The sequence below is a fragment of the Balearica regulorum genome, chromosome 24, assembly GCF_011004875.1.
Source record: "Balearica regulorum gibbericeps isolate bBalReg1 chromosome 24, bBalReg1.pri, whole genome shotgun sequence".
Lineage (NCBI taxonomy): Eukaryota > Metazoa > Chordata > Aves > Gruiformes > Gruidae > Balearica > Balearica regulorum.
In genome coordinates, this window is record NC_046207.1 from 6,994,532 (window position 1) to 7,014,928 (window position 20,397).

General features: G+C 47.8%; 1 protein-coding gene across 7 annotated transcripts in view; it reads right to left on the reverse strand.

Moving 5' to 3' along the window:
- KANSL1 (KAT8 regulatory NSL complex subunit 1) overlaps positions 1 to 20,397 on the reverse strand; it is a 100,644-nt gene that overhangs the window by 29,258 nt on the left and 50,989 nt on the right. For all 7 annotated transcript variants that reach the window (XM_075775338.1, XM_075775337.1, XM_075775342.1 and 4 more), the window contains one exon: positions 1,620 to 1,761. In XM_075775338.1, coding sequence (XP_075631453.1) covers positions 1,620 to 1,761 — 142 coding nt within the window. The remainder of the gene's footprint in view (positions 1 to 1,619; positions 1,762 to 20,397) is intronic.

Consider the following 20,397-nt stretch of genomic DNA (forward strand, 5'->3'; position numbering starts at 1 on the left):
TGTATTACTGAAACATGCACTCGTTTCTCCAGCCTCCTATATTCATCCCAAGCTGCTTTTATAAATCATACTCTGAGTTTTTCACTGATGAAAACAGAACACGTTTCACAAGGCATCCTTGAGCTCAATGACACCAAGACGACGACAGCTGGGTGCAAGCGGTGATCTCCATGAAGTCCTACCAGAAAGGCGGGGTGTCTGAATCCCGCTCCCTTGTTCGGGCAGAACAGCCGCTGCCAAATCCTCAACATCCGAACTCTTCTGCCACTGTAAGTGGCATGCTTTATCTTAAATTCACGTATTGGGTTATCACAGTTGAGGAGTTTTTGTTTGAACAAATCAAAAAAGATGACATCCTGTTTTCCAAAACCTCAGATGTACTTTTCAACTCTGACACAACACCGTGATGTTCTCCTTTCAGACCTAGAGACTGCAACCTGAGATAAAAACATATGGGATGCTTGTAGCCATTATCAGGCCATTTCACAAGTCTGTCAAGTTGTCATCATCTGGTGAAAGCACTGAATCTTCCACTTCATTAAATGAGTTTTCTCATTTCTTCCATTACTTAACTTTTAGTATATAAATGTTTAGCTATTTTGTCTTTTATACTTAGAAACCATCTTGCATGATTGGCTGTCTTAAGACAGAAGGAAGACAATTCTTTCTGAAACTGGTTCATTAATTTGACACACAGTCCGCTTCCCAGCAGCCTTTTGCTCTAATCTCAGGAATGTATTCTGTCCAGCAAGCCACGCTCTTCCACCTCAGCATTTATAGCCCTCACTCACTCAATTACCCTGTTTTTCTACATAGCTGCATAAAAGTTCAGCCTCCCTCCCCTGCCTGGGCTTCCTCCCCACCACACATCCTGGGAAAAGCATTTGCCGGGCTCTGAATTCCTGAGGATCTGTAAGTTGATGCAATACCATGAGCCTTCTTGCCACAAACTCCAGACATTCCTCCCTCCAAGGCCTGACATTTAGACGTGCATGCCTGAACAAGTCTCGATAACAATTCCTTCCTCATCCCTTCTCTGCTCTCCCCCATTCTCCCACCATCTGAGAGCAAGTCTGAAAAAAATAATTCCTTCCACAGAGAAAGGTCAGCACCTAGAAAGAGTTTTGGTTTTTTTTTTTAACAATACAGCCTGTGTTATGCGATAGCATCTGAAGCTAACTTCCTCCACAGTCCCCTCCCTTCCCCAGTAAGTCTCTTGTTAAGTTGCTCCTTACCCCCATCTTCAGCTACTCCCAAAAAGAAAGAATGGGAAAGTTCTTAAAAAAAAAAAAAAAATACAGAAAGAGAAAGGCTCGGACAATGGGGAACAGCAACATGCATGCAAAAGCAACAGTTTTGTCCAGTACCCAAAGACTGACTTTAAAGGAAGGTGTTGCTCTCTTCACGTTACCATATCGAACCAGGGCGAAGAATTATACTCGGCCCATGCCAAATAGCACTACAATTAGTCACAACTGTGCAGTGTGCTTTCTGAGTGATGCAGGGGGAAAAAAAGCATCAGCCTTTGCATACACACTCTCCACTGCATCAGAAGAGCGCGCCATTTGGAGGCAGACAAAGCAAAGTCACACATATCCAAATGCACCCCCGGTCCTCACCTTGTTGGCTCTAATCTGCTTGTAAATGTCCGTTTGCTGCCGGATTCGGTATTCCAGGTCCGAGACGTGGGCTTGGAGCCAATTCCAGCGACTGACGATGGCTGCACGGTCTGCTGCCCATCTCCACTCTGCCCTTCGCCTCCTGGAAAAACAGAGAGGGGATGGGGGGATTATTTTGAGTGTGATTTTAATTATAAAGTCCACAAAAAACTCTAGCAGAACTGACAGATAGATCAAAAGCTACATACTGAATGGCACAACTGATACCATCTAGCCACTGCTAATAATTACCAACCCAACTACAGACATGCTATGAAAGCCATGCCTCTGCAGAGCAGTATTAAAACAACTTTTGGTACCCAGTGATTGAAATCCTGCCTATGCAAGCATTAAGATCTTATTCCACGCTTAGCTGAACCAACAGCTCCAGTCCTACCTGACCACATCTGCCAGACCCACTTTTCCAAGTCTTGGAGAAAACAAACCCCATCTGCCCTCCCTTCCTTGACATCGCCTCTTTTAAAAAAAGACCTCTGTCATCAGTCACAAAACACGCCTGAACACCAACGTGTACCATGTGGCCACAATTAAAACTCAGTGGCAAGTTTCACAACGCATCATCATTCAGTTTTAAGAGTAACCACTGTTTGGAGACAAGCAACAGAGCTAACAGTGCCTTGCACAAGCTGCTCCCCTGCAACGAGGTGTTGCAAAGGAAAGTGGGCAACAGTAAACTTGATTTCAGCATCTGATGGCTTGACTGAGCAGACAAAGAAGCCAGGCAAAAACATCACAAAATTACCAAGTGAACAATGACTCCTTATCTCCGGGGCTCAGAGGCGTGATGTGAGAGAAGGCGAGCATGCGTGGGTGCATGGGGGAAACCCACACGCTTTCCAACTCTTGACCGATTTCCTACCACCTTTATCTCTGCTGCCAACACAAAGTACGGTTCTGCAGGACCCTAAATATGCTTTTACTAGTGCATGGACCACACCATTGCATTTTACGGTCAACTGTTACAAAAACACCCTTACTCTCTACTACCTCACTCCAGGGCAGAAAGGAACACAAAGACAGTAAGGTACATATAAATCCACGGCTCCACTCTCCCACATTAAAAGTTGTAATATTATGAAAATATACCCTAAGCATGCTGATTCCAGTGGATAAATATTAAAGACTATCCAGAAAGGAAGAAAACCACAACATGGTGCAGAAACAAAGCATCAGCAGAAAATGCAGGCACAAATCCAGTGCCACTGCACAAAGCCTTTGCCACATGTGGATGTTTGGCAACTAAGATTAATCACAAAGTAATTGCTTTTGCCCATCTCCCTCTCCTTCTGTAGCATTTTTGAACCCAGTGAGAGCACCCGGGGCAAGGAAGCCACAGCAATGTCCAGATTTTTCTTTCAAAATCTAAGCAGAAGTCTTCTGCTGAGATTAACCCGTTTCAAATCTGAAACCAGCACGTGGCTCAGATTTACCACTGAAGCACCCCCAGCTGCAGAGATGGTCAGCAACAGCAATAATCAAGTTCTTAGGGGAAAAAAAAAAATCTACACCTCCTATGCATCTGCCCTTATTTAGGTGTACTGTTATGAAATGCACTTGCCAGAAGGAAGAGAGAGAAAAAAAGAGAGAGAAAAAAAAAAAAGCACGAGGGTTGTTACAAGTTTCAAATCAACTAACAGAAATACCCTGAAAAGGAAGAGTTGGTTCATTCAAACTGCAAGCAAAACCCACAAATTTAGAACAAGACACCTTCTCCATATTCTTGCCGGACCTCCCAGCTGCGTGGGTGACGTCACTTCAGTGCCAATTTAGCCGAGGCCAGATTTCCACCAAAACGGGCAACTGTATCCGCTGCCTACCATCCTCCCAGCCCTCTCCAAGACCATTTTCAGAGCACTTTTAGGAGCTTAAGTCCTTCTCTCTGGAATATTTCCCTGTGTAAAAGTGCCTGCTCTATTTTGATCAATGCTGACCTTATGTTTGGTGGAAATTTTAGTATTTATTGTAGCTGGATGCCACAGCAAGGTCAGATCTTAATCCTCCATCAGTTACAGAGAGGACAGAGTCAGCAGAGCCTGAGACAAAAGGCGGCCAAGGCAGCTGAGCACCGGGGCTGGGTAAAGGTCTGACCTACCCTACCAGCCAGGCAGAGTGACCACAGGGTTAATCAGGTTTACAACGGGCTGAGCAGTTGCCAGCAGCACCCCAGCATCACCCGATCGCACGGCTCTAATCCCCACCTCCGGCCCAGTCACGCTTTACTCTGTTCCGAGAAGGATAAGGCCTTGCAAGCTTTACGGTCCCTCCTCCCCACAAGGGATCTCCAGCCTGAGCCTAAACGGCACGAAATCCCCTCCACGACACCGGAGGGTAGGAGCGCGGTGTTTGGGAAGCACATCCCCTTATCTCACAGAGACGTTTCTCTGAGCATCGCTGGAAAAGCGCCGTTGCTCTGACTAGCACCCTCAAGACTGACAGTGTTTTCATGTCGTAGCTTCCCACAAAACTTTCCAGAACACATTACTCCTCTGCCAGCCAAGTTTCAGTGAAATCCTACCATACCCTCATTTCAGAAGCTAAGAACAAATTTACTGGAGTTCATCTTCTTTTATAGCTCAAAACCAGGAAAGACCTCCGCAGTGGCTGCGTCTGCTTTTATGGCATTTTCAGCATCTGTAGATGCAACAGACTATCCGGACCCCTAGAAAGTTTAGGGCTCTAAGCCAGACCTCAGCAGGCTTCAGTTTGCTCTCTGGGATCTATGTAGCATTGGGAATTGGTCTTAGAAATACCAAAAGCTGCCGAAAGCACCTCCGAACTGCCAGCTCCTTTGCCTGTCTCTGCAATGTTACAGAGCATCTATGTCTGCTGGAACAATACTGGCCTGCTCTGTTAAACACATCTCATTCTTTTCCTCAGATTACACAGAAATTAAGTATAAAAACCACTTAACGCCCATTTAGATTCCTAAGTGACAGGGCAGAGCAAGCAGCAGCAGACCTGCTCTTCACCTTAAAATCAGGACACATCCTACCCAAGAAAACCCGCTGGATTAAACCAAAAATAAACTAAGAAAGTGAAACACAGTACCGTATACTTCATCCTCTGACACCCTGCGGCATAGGTGGAGGAGGGGAAGACGCATAATGATGGCTCAGCCACACTTTCCAAAACAGTATTGAGCGTAGTGTGGCCCTCTATATTTAGAATTAAGCCTTTTTCAGAGCCCGTTCAATCACACCCTTTGTTGCAGTGTGCTGCCAGCAACATATATGTGCTTTCCTCATGTAGATCTGCTTTTGGATAACAAGCTATGTAGCTTCTGTAGCTTTAATCTCTATACAAGTATTCTGCAAGAACGATTATTTTCTCAACTAGCGCTAGAAAGCAGCAGCCACACACGAAACACAGCATCACCTGAAACATCAACAGGACACCCCGCTCTGGGGGGAGACAAACCCACTTCCTTTCTCTCTAAACATTAGAGACTTTAACATGATATTTAATAAAAGAGTTTATTGCACTTGCCCGAAACGGGTTTTGGATTAGGCTGAACAAGACTGAAGAGACGGCCAGATGGCTGCTGAGAGCGGTGTCGCTGCAAGTGGGCTGCACGGCTCGTCTTGAGAGCGGTCTTGGGCTTCGAGAGGCACAGCTGGCGCGGGGAGGGATGCAAGCAGCAGCAAAGCAGTTAAATCCTGCGTCCTCCAAGGGAAACCGTTCACCGTGCTCCTGCACGGGTGTGCTCCGTGCGATTACAAGAGCGTGCACAAAATAGGCTACGCAGGATGGCACAGGACGGCCCCTCCAGCTGGGACAGGAGGGTAAGCTCATGGAACAGCATAGAAAATTAATTATTTAAGAGCCTGATCCTTTTAAAAAAACCAATTTCCCAGGCAGACTCAATCCCCTTCCGCAGGCACCGGTGTGCGCAGGAGAGCGGCCTCAGCAGACGAGACGGGAGCAACAGCCACCCCTCGCCTGCGCGTGGCACTCGGCTTGACCGACAAGGACAGCGTCCTGCAAACTTCAGCAGATGGTGCTTATCGTAAATAGTGCGTGCGTGCAGAATTAGCAGCCTTACGTCTCCTCACATGGAGGGAACCCGCACATGCCCGGAAGGTGCCCAAGAGGGCCGGGAGGCTGGGACGGAGGAGGAACAACAAGCAGGGAGCTGAGCTCAGCCTGCAGGGCTATAAATACTGTGGGAGGCTGCGGGGCTTCACAGGAAGGGGGTGAGGGAAGAACGGGATCCCTCTCCCCATCCATGGCAGACCTCCCCAAATCCTGCCCTTTGTGGCTGTGGCCTCAAACCGGTGCCGGGCTCCCAGAAGTGCTGTAACGTGTCCTCCTCTCCAGCGGAAACACACAGCCTTTAGGAAACTACAGGAAGAAACTTTATCAACATGATGATTTGTCAGAGGTAAACACTTCTTCCTAAAAACCAGTGGTTAGTTTAATACGACTGCAGAAGGGCAGGGGGAGAAAAAATAAATCTTGTGTTACATCAGCCCAAGCCCTTGGGATGGGCTCCAGTGCATCCCTAAGTAAAAAAGCAGGCAATTTTGGGTTAAAATCAGTTATCCTAAATGGCAAAGTCAACTCCAGAAAACAAAATGCACCAGCCAGGTGCTCCTGCCAGGCAGCAGCGTCCCCGTTTCAGAGGCAGAAGAGCCAACGGGACAGAACGGCGACAGCGAGCGGCCAAGGGGAGGGAAGGTGCTGCTGTCCTGGGGCACCGCACCACCGACCGTGCCTTCGGCCGTTTCAAAAAGGGGTGCGTGCTCTCATTTTACGCTCCATACGGATAAGCCCTCCCTAACACAACCTCCACCTATGACACATGCTTAAACCAAGCCTATGTATAAAAATCAAGTCAGAGCTGTCCACAAAGCACTTCTGGGGGAAGATGCACAGGGATCTTTCCACTTCCGAGGAACGGCACACCCTGCCCTCCTCCCGCAAGCAGGTTTTAGGTATTGCCTTAAGAGGAAATTCAGGCCCACAGGAGTTCCCTGCTGCCGGCTCGTTTTGTACCAGCAAGCGTTACAAGACGCACGTTCGTTTTGCTGTTTCTGGACCTCAGAGAAGCTGCGTTGCCTCCCTCCACTGTGCAAGCCGTGGTGAGAAACCCTTGCCGGCGGTCAGTCTGACTTGCTTTCTGCTGAGCCCATGCAGCTGAATGCCAACGGGGCAGACAGAGACAGCACCAAACTGAGGGAATGGGAGACTAGCAGAATTATTTTTCAGCAGGAGACTGCCCTACTAAAGGCCCAGCTGGAAAGTGAACAGAGCAGATCCACCAGCTGCTACTAAACCACCATCCTGATAATGACACAGAGCAGTACAGAAAAATGAAGTTAAAAGATTTCAGATTGGAAAGTTACAGGCTGGAGGGGAACTACGTATCAGAATCACTTCTAGGAGTCAGCAGTAATGAATGAGAAACAGTCACCAGCGTCTGCAGTGAGATTGTTTCTGCCACCCAGAGCACTTCAGCAAACCCAAATCATCTTGATGTTAAATGAGGAACAACAGGTCACACCGGAAGAAAAAGAGTCGATGCCAAGAAGACAGAGAAATGGGACACATGGAAACACTGGAAAATTTCACCGCAGCCAAGCAGCCTGCATGGTGAAATAGCAACTGGAGAGATTCACCATGAACCAGAAAATGCTTTCAGCAACGAAGCACAAGCCCGCGGCGAGCTGCACGGCGCTGCCGGCTCTGCTGCACCACAGCCGCCCTGCCTGCATGCTGGGCAGGGGAGCTCGCACACCCCGGGGCACACGGCGGCTCTGAAAGTCCTCGGCTGTTACACCGTTGGCCTCTCCCTTCCAGCGCAGATACGGATTAATGCTGCAACACGAGGCAGTAAACTGCAGCTTTCCAGGAACTTTCCATATGGTTCCATTCCTCCACCATTTACTGGCATATACCCAGGGCCTCTCTGTCCCCCAAAATGCAGTCACCTACCAATGCAGAGGCCGCTCTGTATTTACTCTTTTCCCCATTCCCACACAGTTTTCAATGGAAGAAGTTACAAAAGAGCAAGTCTGGTTCAGAGCTCCAGATTTTGAGACTTTCCCCCAAAAGAGACACCGCCTCAGGCTCCCCTGCCTGCCAGAGGCAAGCTGTGAAGGTGTTAGCTGCCTTCACACAGGAACCTCACCACGGCATTAGGACAGACCAAGAGGTACAGTATGGGACATTTCTTGATTAAGACAAGTATCTGTCCACCAAATGGGACCTCAGTAGTGGGAATCAGGAGATGCTTGCGAGATGACTCACAACTGGGGCTCCATTTTGACAATCCTGCATACGCTGTGCTGCGAGGTGAAGGATTTAGTCTCTAACACCCGGCCAAGACACAGCTGGGTCAATGTTTCACTATCTGAGGGAGAAGGAAGGGAGTGGGGAATGTAAAACAATGTGCCATGGAGCTGGCTCTCCATGCAAGGCCTCTGTCCTGATTCACTCTTGTGCTGTATGGCCAAATTCTCCTTTTCCTGGGTTGTCCCATCCCACCCTCCACACTGACCTGCTACAGTCCCACCCCAGGACACCGCATCCTTTCCCACCGCAGGCACGGCCCACACTGAAAACCAGGGATTGTTCCAGAGCTACTGTCCATGTTCATCCCTCATGGATCTACCAGGCTTCAGATCTGTCAGGGGGTTTGTCAAAAAAGCAGGCTGGGTGCTACTGGTTTGCCATGAACTGCTCCTAACATCCCAGTTGGTTGGCTGTGGATTGATAACCACCTGCTTTTGGCCTTGTATGGCCCTTCACATACTTGTCCTTTCCCCAAGGAACCAAGAAGAAATGCATGTGCAAGATCTCATCATCAGTTACATGCACATCTCGGATTGCGCCAGCCAATTTGCAACCGCAGGAAGCCACAGTCCTATCCCAAATTTTGATTCTGCTCCAAAATCTCCGCACAAGCTCTGTACTCAACTCCGCATCCCACCGCTGCCAAAACCCTCAGAGATGAGCTTCGTGCCTTCCTGAGAGCTGCCCAAGTACCAGCACTCGATGCAATCCACTGTTCTGAACTAGAAGAGGGATCTTGCTGCCAGCTACAGTGAACAAAACCAGGACACACCAGACCTAAGTTCCATTTCCACCTGGGATCTTCAGCAGAGATAAAACTTGCCAACAGACCACAAAAGCGGTTTCAAATATGACAGTTTATGACATTCAGCTGTCAACTCTATTAAAGGGTGAATCGTCCACATTAATTCTGCGTGCTTTCCTTGCACTACCTACCACAAGGCAGCAGCCCCAGGGCAAAGCTTAGTAGCGCGAATGCCACGCAATGCTTCATGTCCATACTGGTGCAATGTCTGCTCAACAATAGTGAGATGCCAACAGAAATCTCATGGTTAAATCAACTCCTGTTGATTCACCGGAAACTGAAAAACATTAGCATTAAAATCAGGTTATAAGAAGTTTCCCATCCCCTTTCTCTACTCATCTTTTGAGGGGCTCAAATGCCAGTACTGAAAATAAAGTAAAATACTGGGACACTTACTGGCACAGTCCACACTAGGGACAGCATTACCAATGCTTATGCACCCTGGAAACTCATGACTTGTCCAAATAAAAAAAGCCACGTGCTCTGCTCACATATACAATTCCAATTAAAAAAAAAAATATTTAAAAAAAACCCCCAAACAACACAACCTAAGTGCCATCCCCCAAGCACAAACGCAACTTTTTCAATTGCTCTCATGATCTTTAATTGTGCCTCGCTAAAGAAGAAAGAGATTTGCACCCAATTCAGCTGCTGTTTTCCAGTTTGCTCCTGTCCCCATATATTCAAGTTCATTCCTCAGGCCACCAAGCTTTCATACTTTTTTTTAATACCAGTGCAAAACCCGATCTATGGGTGGAGCAAGAGTTAAACTGCCAAATACGCTTGCATGACAACTCCAAGGGAGGAAGAGAAAACCCCACGAACGCTCAAGAACAATCTCATTAGCTGATCATAACATTTCTGCCTGCGAAGAAGCCAAAGTGAACAATTTGTTCAGCTGAACAGCCGCCCCCACCCTGTGGACAGAAACATCAGCTTCTGAAGGGCTCTTCTATTCACAGCATGTGCTCGGCACTCATCTAAATCTAGTTCAAACCTCAACTCGGTTCATTCATTCCTGTATTCAGAAAAACCGAAGACCTCTAGAGGCTGGGAGTAAAGAGTTATTTCCACTGTTCCCTCACTGAAAAAACCCCATTGCTCAGGGGAAAATTGTGAGCACAAATCCTAAGGCGTTTTGCTGCTGAGCAGGGCTAAGCAAGGATGCCAGGCTTCTGCCCTGCAGAGAGGGCAGCACCGGCCGGCCGCCAGCAGCCCAGGGGCTGCGCGTGATTTGCATTCAAATGGAGCAGATCACAACTGCCCTCCTTTTTGATGATGAGGAACCATCCAAACCTCACCACCAGCCACAGCATGCAAGGCTTTGTCTACAGAGCAACCATCACTAGGATCAGGATATGAAAGGTTTGTTTTGGCATCTCTAGTTCATTTCTATTAAAACGGAAAAAAAAAAAAAAAAAGAAAAGAAGAAAAAAATTGGCCCAGGCCAGCCATTAAAAGACGTCTGAACTCCTGCATAGAAATTATGGCAGGACGAGACCGCGCAGCCTGTGGCAACTGCGCACAGCAGAATCCGAATTTCTAATAGACCAGTTGCAGAAACGGTGTCTGAGCCCACGGCTCAACACTGGTATGGAGCCGCGGGTCCCAGCAGCCCCTCGACCCAAGGCGATGCTCCAAACTGGAGTTAAATTCTTGTGTTCTCCCTGGCTCATTGCTGCAGCCAAAGCCTTTGCCCCAGGCCGCTCTCTCCTGGTAGTTTCTTTCCCCAAAATAACCCCAAATCCCTTCCTAGAGGAAGGTAAGTGCAGCCCAAGGATCCAAGAAAACCCCTGGACAGGTACAAAACTCAATCCACAAACAGACCTACAAATGGGGAAACAAAAGAGGGAAATTAAAAATAGCAAAGTGAAAGAACTGCCAAGGCGGGGGGGCAGGGGGCACCCACCCCCCAACCCGCTCGTTGCACTGAAAAACCCAAAGCTGCCAAACCCCCTTCACAGCCCTTCCTGCCTCCTAACAGATTTACTGTGATTCAGGGCAGTTTTAACTACTTTAGAAGCTCCATAACAAAAATATACTTGAATCCACTCTTTGAGAAAGTTTTCCCCTGAAATAAAATGTCAGGGGATTATTTATTGGGCTGAACCACGTCATCCCCATCTACATACCTTGGTATCGGGCTTATCTTAATGAGATTTATACTTCTGAAGTGCAAATGGTTTCAGAAAGCATCCTCAGAAAAGGAAGTAAAAAACCAAGCCACCCTACCAAACTATCCTTCTTCCCTTAAATGTAAAACTTTGAAGAAGAATATATGCCATGTAAGAGGAATCCCTGCAAGGAGGCAAGGAACAAGCCAGAAAATTCTATGGAGATACACACACAGCAAACTAACTGTACTCCATTTCTCACTGGGAAGCTGAAAATCTTCATTTTATTTACCTCCCATTTTTAGCTCAGAGCAACACTGCTGGCTGGTGAAACACCACTCACATCACCTGGGGAAACTTGTAACTTCTCGCACACCCCTGTGCCACGTTCAGGGTCCGGCTGTGCTGCAGAAATGGAGTTAACAGCCAAAACCAGAGCAGTTCAAGAATGCTATCATCCGAAGGTGAAACACCACGTGGCCCCAGGCATCACACAAGGCACATTGGCTCAAGCGTTGGTGATACAACATTTCATCCCGATGTGTGACACCACCTCCCGGGTTTGGATCCCGCAGCGGTGAGCCAGCAGCGCGGTGGTGCGCAGCAGCGGTGACTCACGACATGTTGGTGATGCCGAGTCACTCGCCTTGTCTGCGCCGGCCCTTCCTCAGCCCCATCCACAATCCCAATGGAAACCCATGAACCTCAAGAGAGCACGCGGCAGCTTTCACCAAAGCCTGGAAACGGGAGGACGGTCCCTCAAAAAGGTTGAGCGAATCCCTTAATAGGTTTTGGTTTTAAGAATTGAAGGATGCAATAAACGTCTTCCATTTGGATGGTGACCCTAAGATACTCGTTAAGACCATCAACAAAAGGATCTGCGGTGTTTCAGAGACCAGCTCCGCAGCAGGGCCTGCACGTGATGCCAACACCTTCTGTCCACACAACAGCAGCTCCGCTGTGCTTCCCTGCGTTGTGCCCATCTCACCTACGGCCAAGCCAACAGGAACCGAACCACGGCCAGGCTCAGCTCCGTGCCAGCGGGCATCAGAATGAGTCCTGGGGACAGAAATACGCTCCTGTCCCCCGTGCCAACCCAACAGCATGACTTGCATACTCACAACACGGTGACACAAAGAGGACACCTTCCAAACAAGGGCACGGGAGCCAGTCACTCAGACAGTAGGCTGCGAGCGATAAGGGGTGACGTATTTAACGCTTTCTGGGCAGAGCTTCCCATCTCCGCTCAGCCCTGCCCAGCAAGAAAACCCTTGCACAGCTGAACCCGCAGCGGTTTGGAATGTGCCACTAAATGGCACCTTCCCCCCATTTTCCAGAATTTGCCTTCCTCTGCCTCAGCTGACCTCCAGCGGAAGCTGCAGTCACTCCTCACTCTTACCGGGCAAGGCGGTCACGGCAGAGGCCACCAACGGCTCAGTGCTGACCGTCAGCAGGAGTCTCCTGTAAGCACCGCGCAGGCGGAAAACCCGCCCTCTCTGCCTTGTCAGCCTCCTTCCATTAATGGGTGAATCTGCAGGGATACGGAAGTGTGAGGGGGAAACACGCAGACTAGAAACCACAACTCCAGTGCTGGAAAGCACTCCAAGCTTTTCTCGGTTTGGGTTTTTTGTTTCATTATTGTTTTTCATAAGCTTTGTGCCACCTTACTGGTGTTCCTCTTAGCACCTCCATCTCATTCATTGCCAAAGACTACCACAGAGAGGGTCTTCCCAAAGTGCTCAACTCCCCAAGCCAACATGCGTACGCAGACATAGCTCAGCCCTCTGCTCCCAACAAGCTCACATCACTGGTTCCTGTGAAGCTCTTGCTCTCCTCTGCTGCCATATCGCTACCCCCCAGGCTTGCCTAACTTTGTCAGTTATCTCGAGGTGTCACCCGTTTAAAAGACAACGACGAAAAAAGTCCTAATTTTCCATGAAGCTCAGAAAGACTCCTAATCATAAGGGCTCTGTGATGTACCCATTAACTATAAAGAGATTTCAACAGAACGACCGTCACACCCTCATGATTTCACTTTCTGTTGAGTTCATGACCAAGGCATAGATTTGGCAGCACGTCAATCAGTCAGAAGCAAAATAGCACGGCCCAGCAGAAGGCTCTGCTACGACTCAGAACTGGAGTTTAGGTTTTGGGGTTTTTTTTCTTTCTTCGTTTCCTGAATGCTTTAAAATCTTGCTGAAATTCTTCACGCTGGTTGCCAGGGCTAGGTTTGAACTTTTGTGATATTTCAAATCCAAGTGCCCTAGATCTTTATGCTATGACATTTATGCAACTCCCCGAGGATTTTTTCAGCTGACTGTCTAAAAAACAGCCACTCCAAGCTTTAGCTGCTCTTCAGCCCTTAGCAGCAACAATTGTTCTGTGTCAAAGGCCTAAAATTCTGATTTTTTTTCTTTCAGCTACACCAATGTAAGTACTTTGGCCCATGCGTGAATCCTGTTTCGGCACCCACAAACTATAGAGCAAGATGTGGGGAAGGTAGAGAAGCAGGCTGGGGACATGAGGTGGGATCAGAAGAGCATGGACACGAAGAGCTGGCTGTCACGCCAGCAAAACCAACTCTCCAGATGCACAGCAGAGCAGCCAGCTGAAAAATACCACATTTGTAAGAAAATTTATTGAACCAGTTTTTCAATATAGTTCTGCACAAGTAACTACGCAGGCACAGCAGCCAGCAGAACAGCTCATACTGCCGATGCACGGAATTTGCCTGATCATCATCATACCGAGACGCGCAAGGCGGTGTGTTACCACTGCAGCTAAATCCAGGAACAAGAAGGTAAGACTACGCTGTGCACAGAAGGTGTTTATAACTGAACAAAGCTCGCTCCAACTGCAACGCACTTTCGGTTCACTGGGAAGCTTTCCCTTACAGCTCTGCCATTCTCAACAATACAAACTAACTACCAAGATGCCCACCTTTTCCCCCAAAATGTCTAAAATAGGATTGCTCAAGCTCACAACCAACTTCTTCCAGGAGCACATCTGCCTTTTTAGTGAGTAAAACCCTTTATCAATATTACAATTTTGCTTACAACAGCATCCTAACAGGTCTGGGTTGCACAGGACAGTACAATCATTACCTTTTTTACACTCATATTTTTGATTAGAAGTTATACTTCCTCCATTAGAAAGCAGAAAGTGCAGCAGCACTAAGCCAATGGAAATTTTGCTCTTCATTTTTCTCCTCCTCTTCATGTTAAAGGTGGGATTTCATTAAGAGATTTACAACCTTTCTTTGGCAAACTCAGTAGCAAGGGACCAGCAGCTTCTGTTCACTAAGAGGAGGACACAGTACTTGGTAATAGAGGCTGGTTTTACCATCTTCACTAATGCACCATGAGCACAACCAGCAACAACTACGACAAGCCATTTTCTTTAATTTCTTTAAAATAAGAGATCCTGAAATACTTGACAAATTGCACGCAACTCCATCCTAAAACTCTGCTTGCTGCCAAAGCACCAGAGAAGCACAAGCAGGCGGATATACCGGCAAAGACCACAAACCAAGCATCCTCCAACACATCCCTGTAGAAAACCAGCATCCTCTCCAGGAAACACTGTAAAATAAATAAAAGCTGCTGGACACCCTCAGTCAAAAAACACCTCACAGGCTGGGGCAGCCAGGGCTTGCAGCAGCAGTCAACATTTTCCAAGAAGGTATGCTTGAGCAAACAAGCAACTTCCCAGCTCCTGGGCTCCTTCAACCAGCAGTAAGATACCACCTCACACTTGGCAGCACGGATGATCTGACTTTTTGGATCGCTGTAAACCAAGCTTCTCTGAGATTAATGCAGTTAAAACATCAAAGAAGAGAAGGATGGGGGTGTTCAGTGTCTTAAATTCTTCAAACAAAAGTAAGCGCACAACAGAGAGGAGACAATTACAGCACAGAGTAAACCGTTTGGAAAGTTATTACACTTGTTCAACAGCAAAGCCCTTTGTATGTGTGCAAATAGAGTAGTTTGGTGTCAAAGTGGGGGAGCGCTCGCTATAGACCATTAGTGGCACAATCCCTGGGGAAACAAGAATAGAGACTATGCAAATCAGGATCTATTGTTAAAAGGGAAAATTTATTTCACATTCCTGAGCAGCAGTGTTCCTGGAGCATAACAATTGGTGAGGCCCTTCTGCTGAGTACTGCACATTTTTATGCTCCACAGTAAATCAATATTCCATAATACAGAAACTATGTTAAATTATTGCCAGTGCGAGGACAGCAGCTCAGAGCTCCAGTTGGTGAACAGCATTAATACAACACCGTGTCAGAACCGGACTTACTCGGGACATGCTTCTCATTGTTCAGAAGAGTTTACTTAAGGCAGGATTTATGGAATTATTCTCCAGAATGTTAAAACCTTCCAGCTCACACCACAAAGAGAACAGCACTGGCAAAGGCAGTTTCCTGATCCTGCTGCCCTCAACTTGATCTAAACAAGTGCAACTACAGCACCTCAGTGGTGCAAAGCTTTCTGCTCAGGCAGCACCAGCAAAACTATCTCATCACATCTAAGAAAAACTACAGTTAATCTTGGAGAGCTCCTTGGACCTCCACCCCTCAGGTCTCCTTGCAAGAGATGACCACTCCTTCAGTACCTACCTAAGGACTCACTATAGACTAACACAGGATGCAGACATCTGCCCAAACTGGTTTTAACTAAGCAACTTCTGATCCCCATCAATCCAAGCAGGATTGAAGTGAACAGTCCAACAAATAAAACATGCTTTCTCATTTTCCTCTTGGTTTAGCTCACGGGAGATACAGTCTCTCTCTTCTCCCCCATCCACTGCACCGAGTAAGGACGGACAGACAGAACGGGTGAGTGGTGCCGGATACTCCAGTCTTTCCAGGAATGAAAATGCCGCTTCAGTCTCTTCACTTTTTATTATGCAGCCGTTAAGACCTGAGGTCAAAGGGTGTTTTGTCATGGATCACAGGGAGGGGGGCTGTTTTTGTTTAACTCCACAGGTTTTGCAGCCCAAGATCTAAATGAAACTTCAGGGTAAGTGATTACACTGAGGCAGGTTTCTTCTCCAGGCCTGGGAAATTTCTGCACTACTGAGATGACCTCTCCCTCCTTATCTGCTCTTTAATGTCCTGGGAGGAAAAGGAGAGAGCTTTGCAATCACACGTCTCAAAATGCAGAATTCCAACACCAAGTTTGTGTTCATAAATACAGCTCTGAGCACCACAAAATTAAGCTCTGCTCTGTACCTGAAGCATAAAAGCCCTAAACCCTTTTCACAAAAGCTGCCTCTTAACAAAGTTGTTTGGTTTTTTTCAGTCTTCCTCACAACCCATTAGAGCAAGTGGGTTTTTAAGCTCACGGAGAGGTAGAAATTAAGAAAAAACACATCTTTTTGGACCATGTAAATGACATTAGGACAATATAGGCAGAAGCCAAGAAGGATTTTCAGCCAAAGCAGAAGCTATCATCAATGTCAAATACAGCTGAAATGGACTGGGGTGGGCAGGGAGCAAGGGCGAACTAATGGATTTTGGGGGGTATTGAACCAGCAAACAGAGGCAGCATCGATGCAGAACAGCAGCAGGGGCAGGAAGGCACCCATCAGGTGCAGTCCCAAGGCTCCTGGAGCTCCCTGCCTTCCAGGGGAGAAGTAAGAAGCAATCTGCTTCCCACGCCCCCCAGGAGAGCTGCGGGAGCAACCTGCGTGCGTGCAATCCCATCTCACGCCTGCTCACTCGCGGGCTTGCCCTGATTTCCAAGCCTTCAGTCTGAGTTGCTTTAGAGTTGCAGGGAAAATGAAAAGATGGGGGTTTTTTGGCTCGAAGCACAGGGAGGTCATCCCTGCTCAAAGTAATAGAAGCACCAGGCCTTTTAGGAAGAGAGAACACCCACTGAATAAAGCTGCAGATATCCCCTCTGTAGTCACAGTGCTCTGGCTCCTCTGCAGCTCAGCGCGGAGGAGTTTGCAGCAATACACATACCTACACAGGCATGCCCTAACGCGGTCCCCCGGCAGACAAAGATCGCCTCTTTAGTCTAAAATAGAGCAAGGATAAAGCTACACATCAATATTAAATCTGAAGGTCATTTAGTGAAGGGAAGGGGCAGACCTGCTATTTCTGGCATTGATCCAAGGGAAGTTTCCTCTCTCAGCCCAAAGAGCCCTTCCAGTCAACACAGAAATAATACATTTCTGCCTCCAAGCCCTTTATCTAAGAAACGGGCTAAAATAATCCTGGCTAAAGGACTACTATACAGCACAGGAGCATGAAAAAAGTCCAGAAGGAAAAGGAAAGAGAGGGAGAACGACAGGAGACTAATGTGAATCACATTCAGTTTTACCTGGAGCCATAGAGAAACACGGAACGAAGTGGCCACAGGAGCACTGGGGTGGCATGGGCGGCGAGAAGGGTAGCTGCTTCTGGCTGCTTAACCATGGACAAGCAGCGCTAGAGACAGAAGATCAGAGGGCATAAATGAAGGAATTAGCAATTGTGTTGCACAGCCAAGGACGCAGAAAGGTTTCACGGCACCGGATCAAATCTGAGACCAGGATCCCCGTAAAGATGCAGGGGTAGCTGCTGGGTTTGGGGTAGATAAACGGGGGGCACAAGCAGGAAGAAGCTTTGTGCAGAGCTGTCCTGGAGGGGTAGTGGAGGATGGTCAGAACGCAGCATACACGGAAGCTGTGAAAAATCCAGTTTTATTTCCATTAGGAGAAGAAAGGCACAATCTGCATTGTTCGGCCGCGTGAAACCCCTTTTATAACAGATGCTCCAGTGTACAAAGGACTGAAGAAAGGCAGGATTCAAACATCAAATGGGAGACACAAAAGAGCATCTCTGCTTTCCAAGAAAGGACAGAGCTCTGACCAGGTCAAAGAACCTTCCAGAAGAGCAACTCTGGCCACTAATGACTGTCACTAATGAAGGCTTTTCAGGGAACCTCTCATCTCATCTGCGTGCAAACTGACACATCACGTCACTTCCCTCTGCTAGCACTTGCCACAGTTTTCGTACCAGTGGACGTCCGTCAACACCCATGAATTTCTTGGGCATTCCTGGCTCCTTTATCAAGTTTTCCATCAAAAAGCTTGCTTAATGAATTTGCAAGTTCCTCTGCATGGTCCCACAGAGCACAGTTTAAGAATCACTATCTCAGCCCTTACTATCTTCTGAACACGCTTGCCAGCAGCAATTAAAACCCAGCAATTTCTGCAAGAACAAATTGCTGATTTAACCGGTACAAAAATCTGCTTCGAGCCAGACCAAAGCCAGGCAGCGCCTTGTAGCTGTTCTGTGCATCACACACCAGGCGATGCAGTACTGTACCACGGGAAGAAGTGTCACTGCTGAGCTGTGGTCCATCTTTTCCATGTAAGTAACCATAAAACGGACTCATCACCAGCTTCAGTGGGAGCCGGCGAGTTCAGGAGAGCAGGCTGTGTTGGCCGTACATGCACCTAACCAATAACATACACACTCTGTGCTGGAGAAATTTTGATTTTGGCCTGCAAAGCTGTTTGGGACAGCAGAAAGGAAGAGTATTTCACCGAACAGAGACCTGAGTGCAGGATGAGACCTGCCTCTGTGAGGCTGCAGAGGTGCTGAGGGCTGTCCTATACACCCTTGGCGAGCGGCACGGCGTGGCAGAGGTGAGAGGTTGCACACGCTTCAGCTGAAAAACAAAATCTGGATGGTCTGCTAGGAAATGATTGAGACAAAAAGGACTGAACGCTCCCCTTGGCAAACCATCTGAGAGCTGCAAACTGAGTCATGCCGGTCGACATCCTCTCCTCCACCCCGGCTGCATGTACTGTCCTTTGGTACAAGGACAAAACGCGCTCGGCACACGTGGTTGGGAGGGAAAAGGGAGAAAAGGCTCATTGCCGGAGCTCCACCTGTCCCCTGGACAGAGGACTTCAGTCTCAATGCTGTCAAGCCTCCATCCTTCAACAGAACTCAATGCACTGTAAAACAAGGACCTCCCCCCAAACATAGTTTTATCCACAGGAGGCCTCAGCTACTCGCTGTGGGCTGACAAAGGCCTTAATGTCTAAACTTACAGATACCCTATTTATTTTCCTGAAAAGAGTATGGGGTAATTCAAACCCTGAGAGAGCACGCATGCCTTAGAGGGGGAAGGAAGCGGGATCTGAGTAAGTCCGCAGAGCTCTTTTCTGCAGGGCTCAGAGCTAGCAATGCTAACGAACACTGGAATTCCTATGCGAACCGTCCAAACTGCAAATCGCTGTTTGCTGCACGAGGCCCCCGAATTGCCGTGAGAGCCTGCAGAGGAGAAACCTCCTGTCATTCCGCGGTGCCCCGTTCTCAAGGGCTCCTCGCTGTCCGCAGCTCGCTGGCCGAGCTCCCATGGCGGCTGCGTGCGGTTCCAGCAGCAGCTACAAGCGCGGTGTCCACCCCGGTGAAAGGAGCAGTCAGGATGTGCCAAATACAGGCAGCCACGCTGGGCCAGTTCGGATGTATGTGGTTTGGGCAGGTCAGCAACAAAACGAGTAAGCGGGTTGGTCTGACCAGGTTGCGATTTAGATGGCTGTGTATTAGCTTCACTAGTAACATCCAGCTAAAAGCCACGTGGGAACGGAGAATAAACAGTTTACACAAGGTCTCTATTTTGCTTGATCATCCCAGAGTTGCACCAGATTTCAGATGCAAGTTTTCCTTTAGATAAAGGAAAAAGTTTGTGGGCAACCCCTTGCTCGCATCAGACATGAAGGGTAAGGAACCAAGTTCTCAAACCCAAAGATTCTCATGAAAATAATAAATTCTCAACTGCAGCGTTTCTGCAACCATCATTTATAGCACACATACATCTTCAACACAGAAACAACCATTATGCAAAGGTGAGAAAAAACTGGCTGCATGACTTTCTTCACTCAAGTGTCACCGAGGGGTGAGGTGGACATCAGTGCAGGCTTAAGCAGATGTGACACTTAGGGGCTGCCTGTTCTCTCCCCAAACCTGCCTCTCTCAATGTTCCGAAAATCCACTTAGTTTCAGTCCAGTGCTTCAGACAAAGGAATTCCCTAATATGAGCTTCAGGTCAACAACTGAAATATAAATTCCCCCCACCCTTCTGTTCAGACCACATACAGGTTGTGTAGCCAGAGCAAAACAGGCCACCAGCACGTCCCAAAGTCCACGTAAAACACAACACTCCTACATTTCTCCCAGCCTCCTTGCAGCTTTTTGTGAGACAACACTACCAAACCCCCTCCTCCCAAAAACAAAAACCAAACCCACAAAGGTTTTAGCTTAGTATATAACAGAAGTTTCACACAAAACACAGCTTTTGTTTCAAGTACATACACACCTTAACTTGCTTCCGCTCTGGAGTGCTCAGAAGGGCACAGAAATGAAATACGGGATTTCTGAGTGCTTCGAACACTGGTTTAAAAGTTAACAGGCTGGAGAATCAACTCCTGGGTTTTCTCTCCAGTTCTTCTGGTAAGACATAAACACCCCAGCATGTCCCACTAAACGCCATATATATTT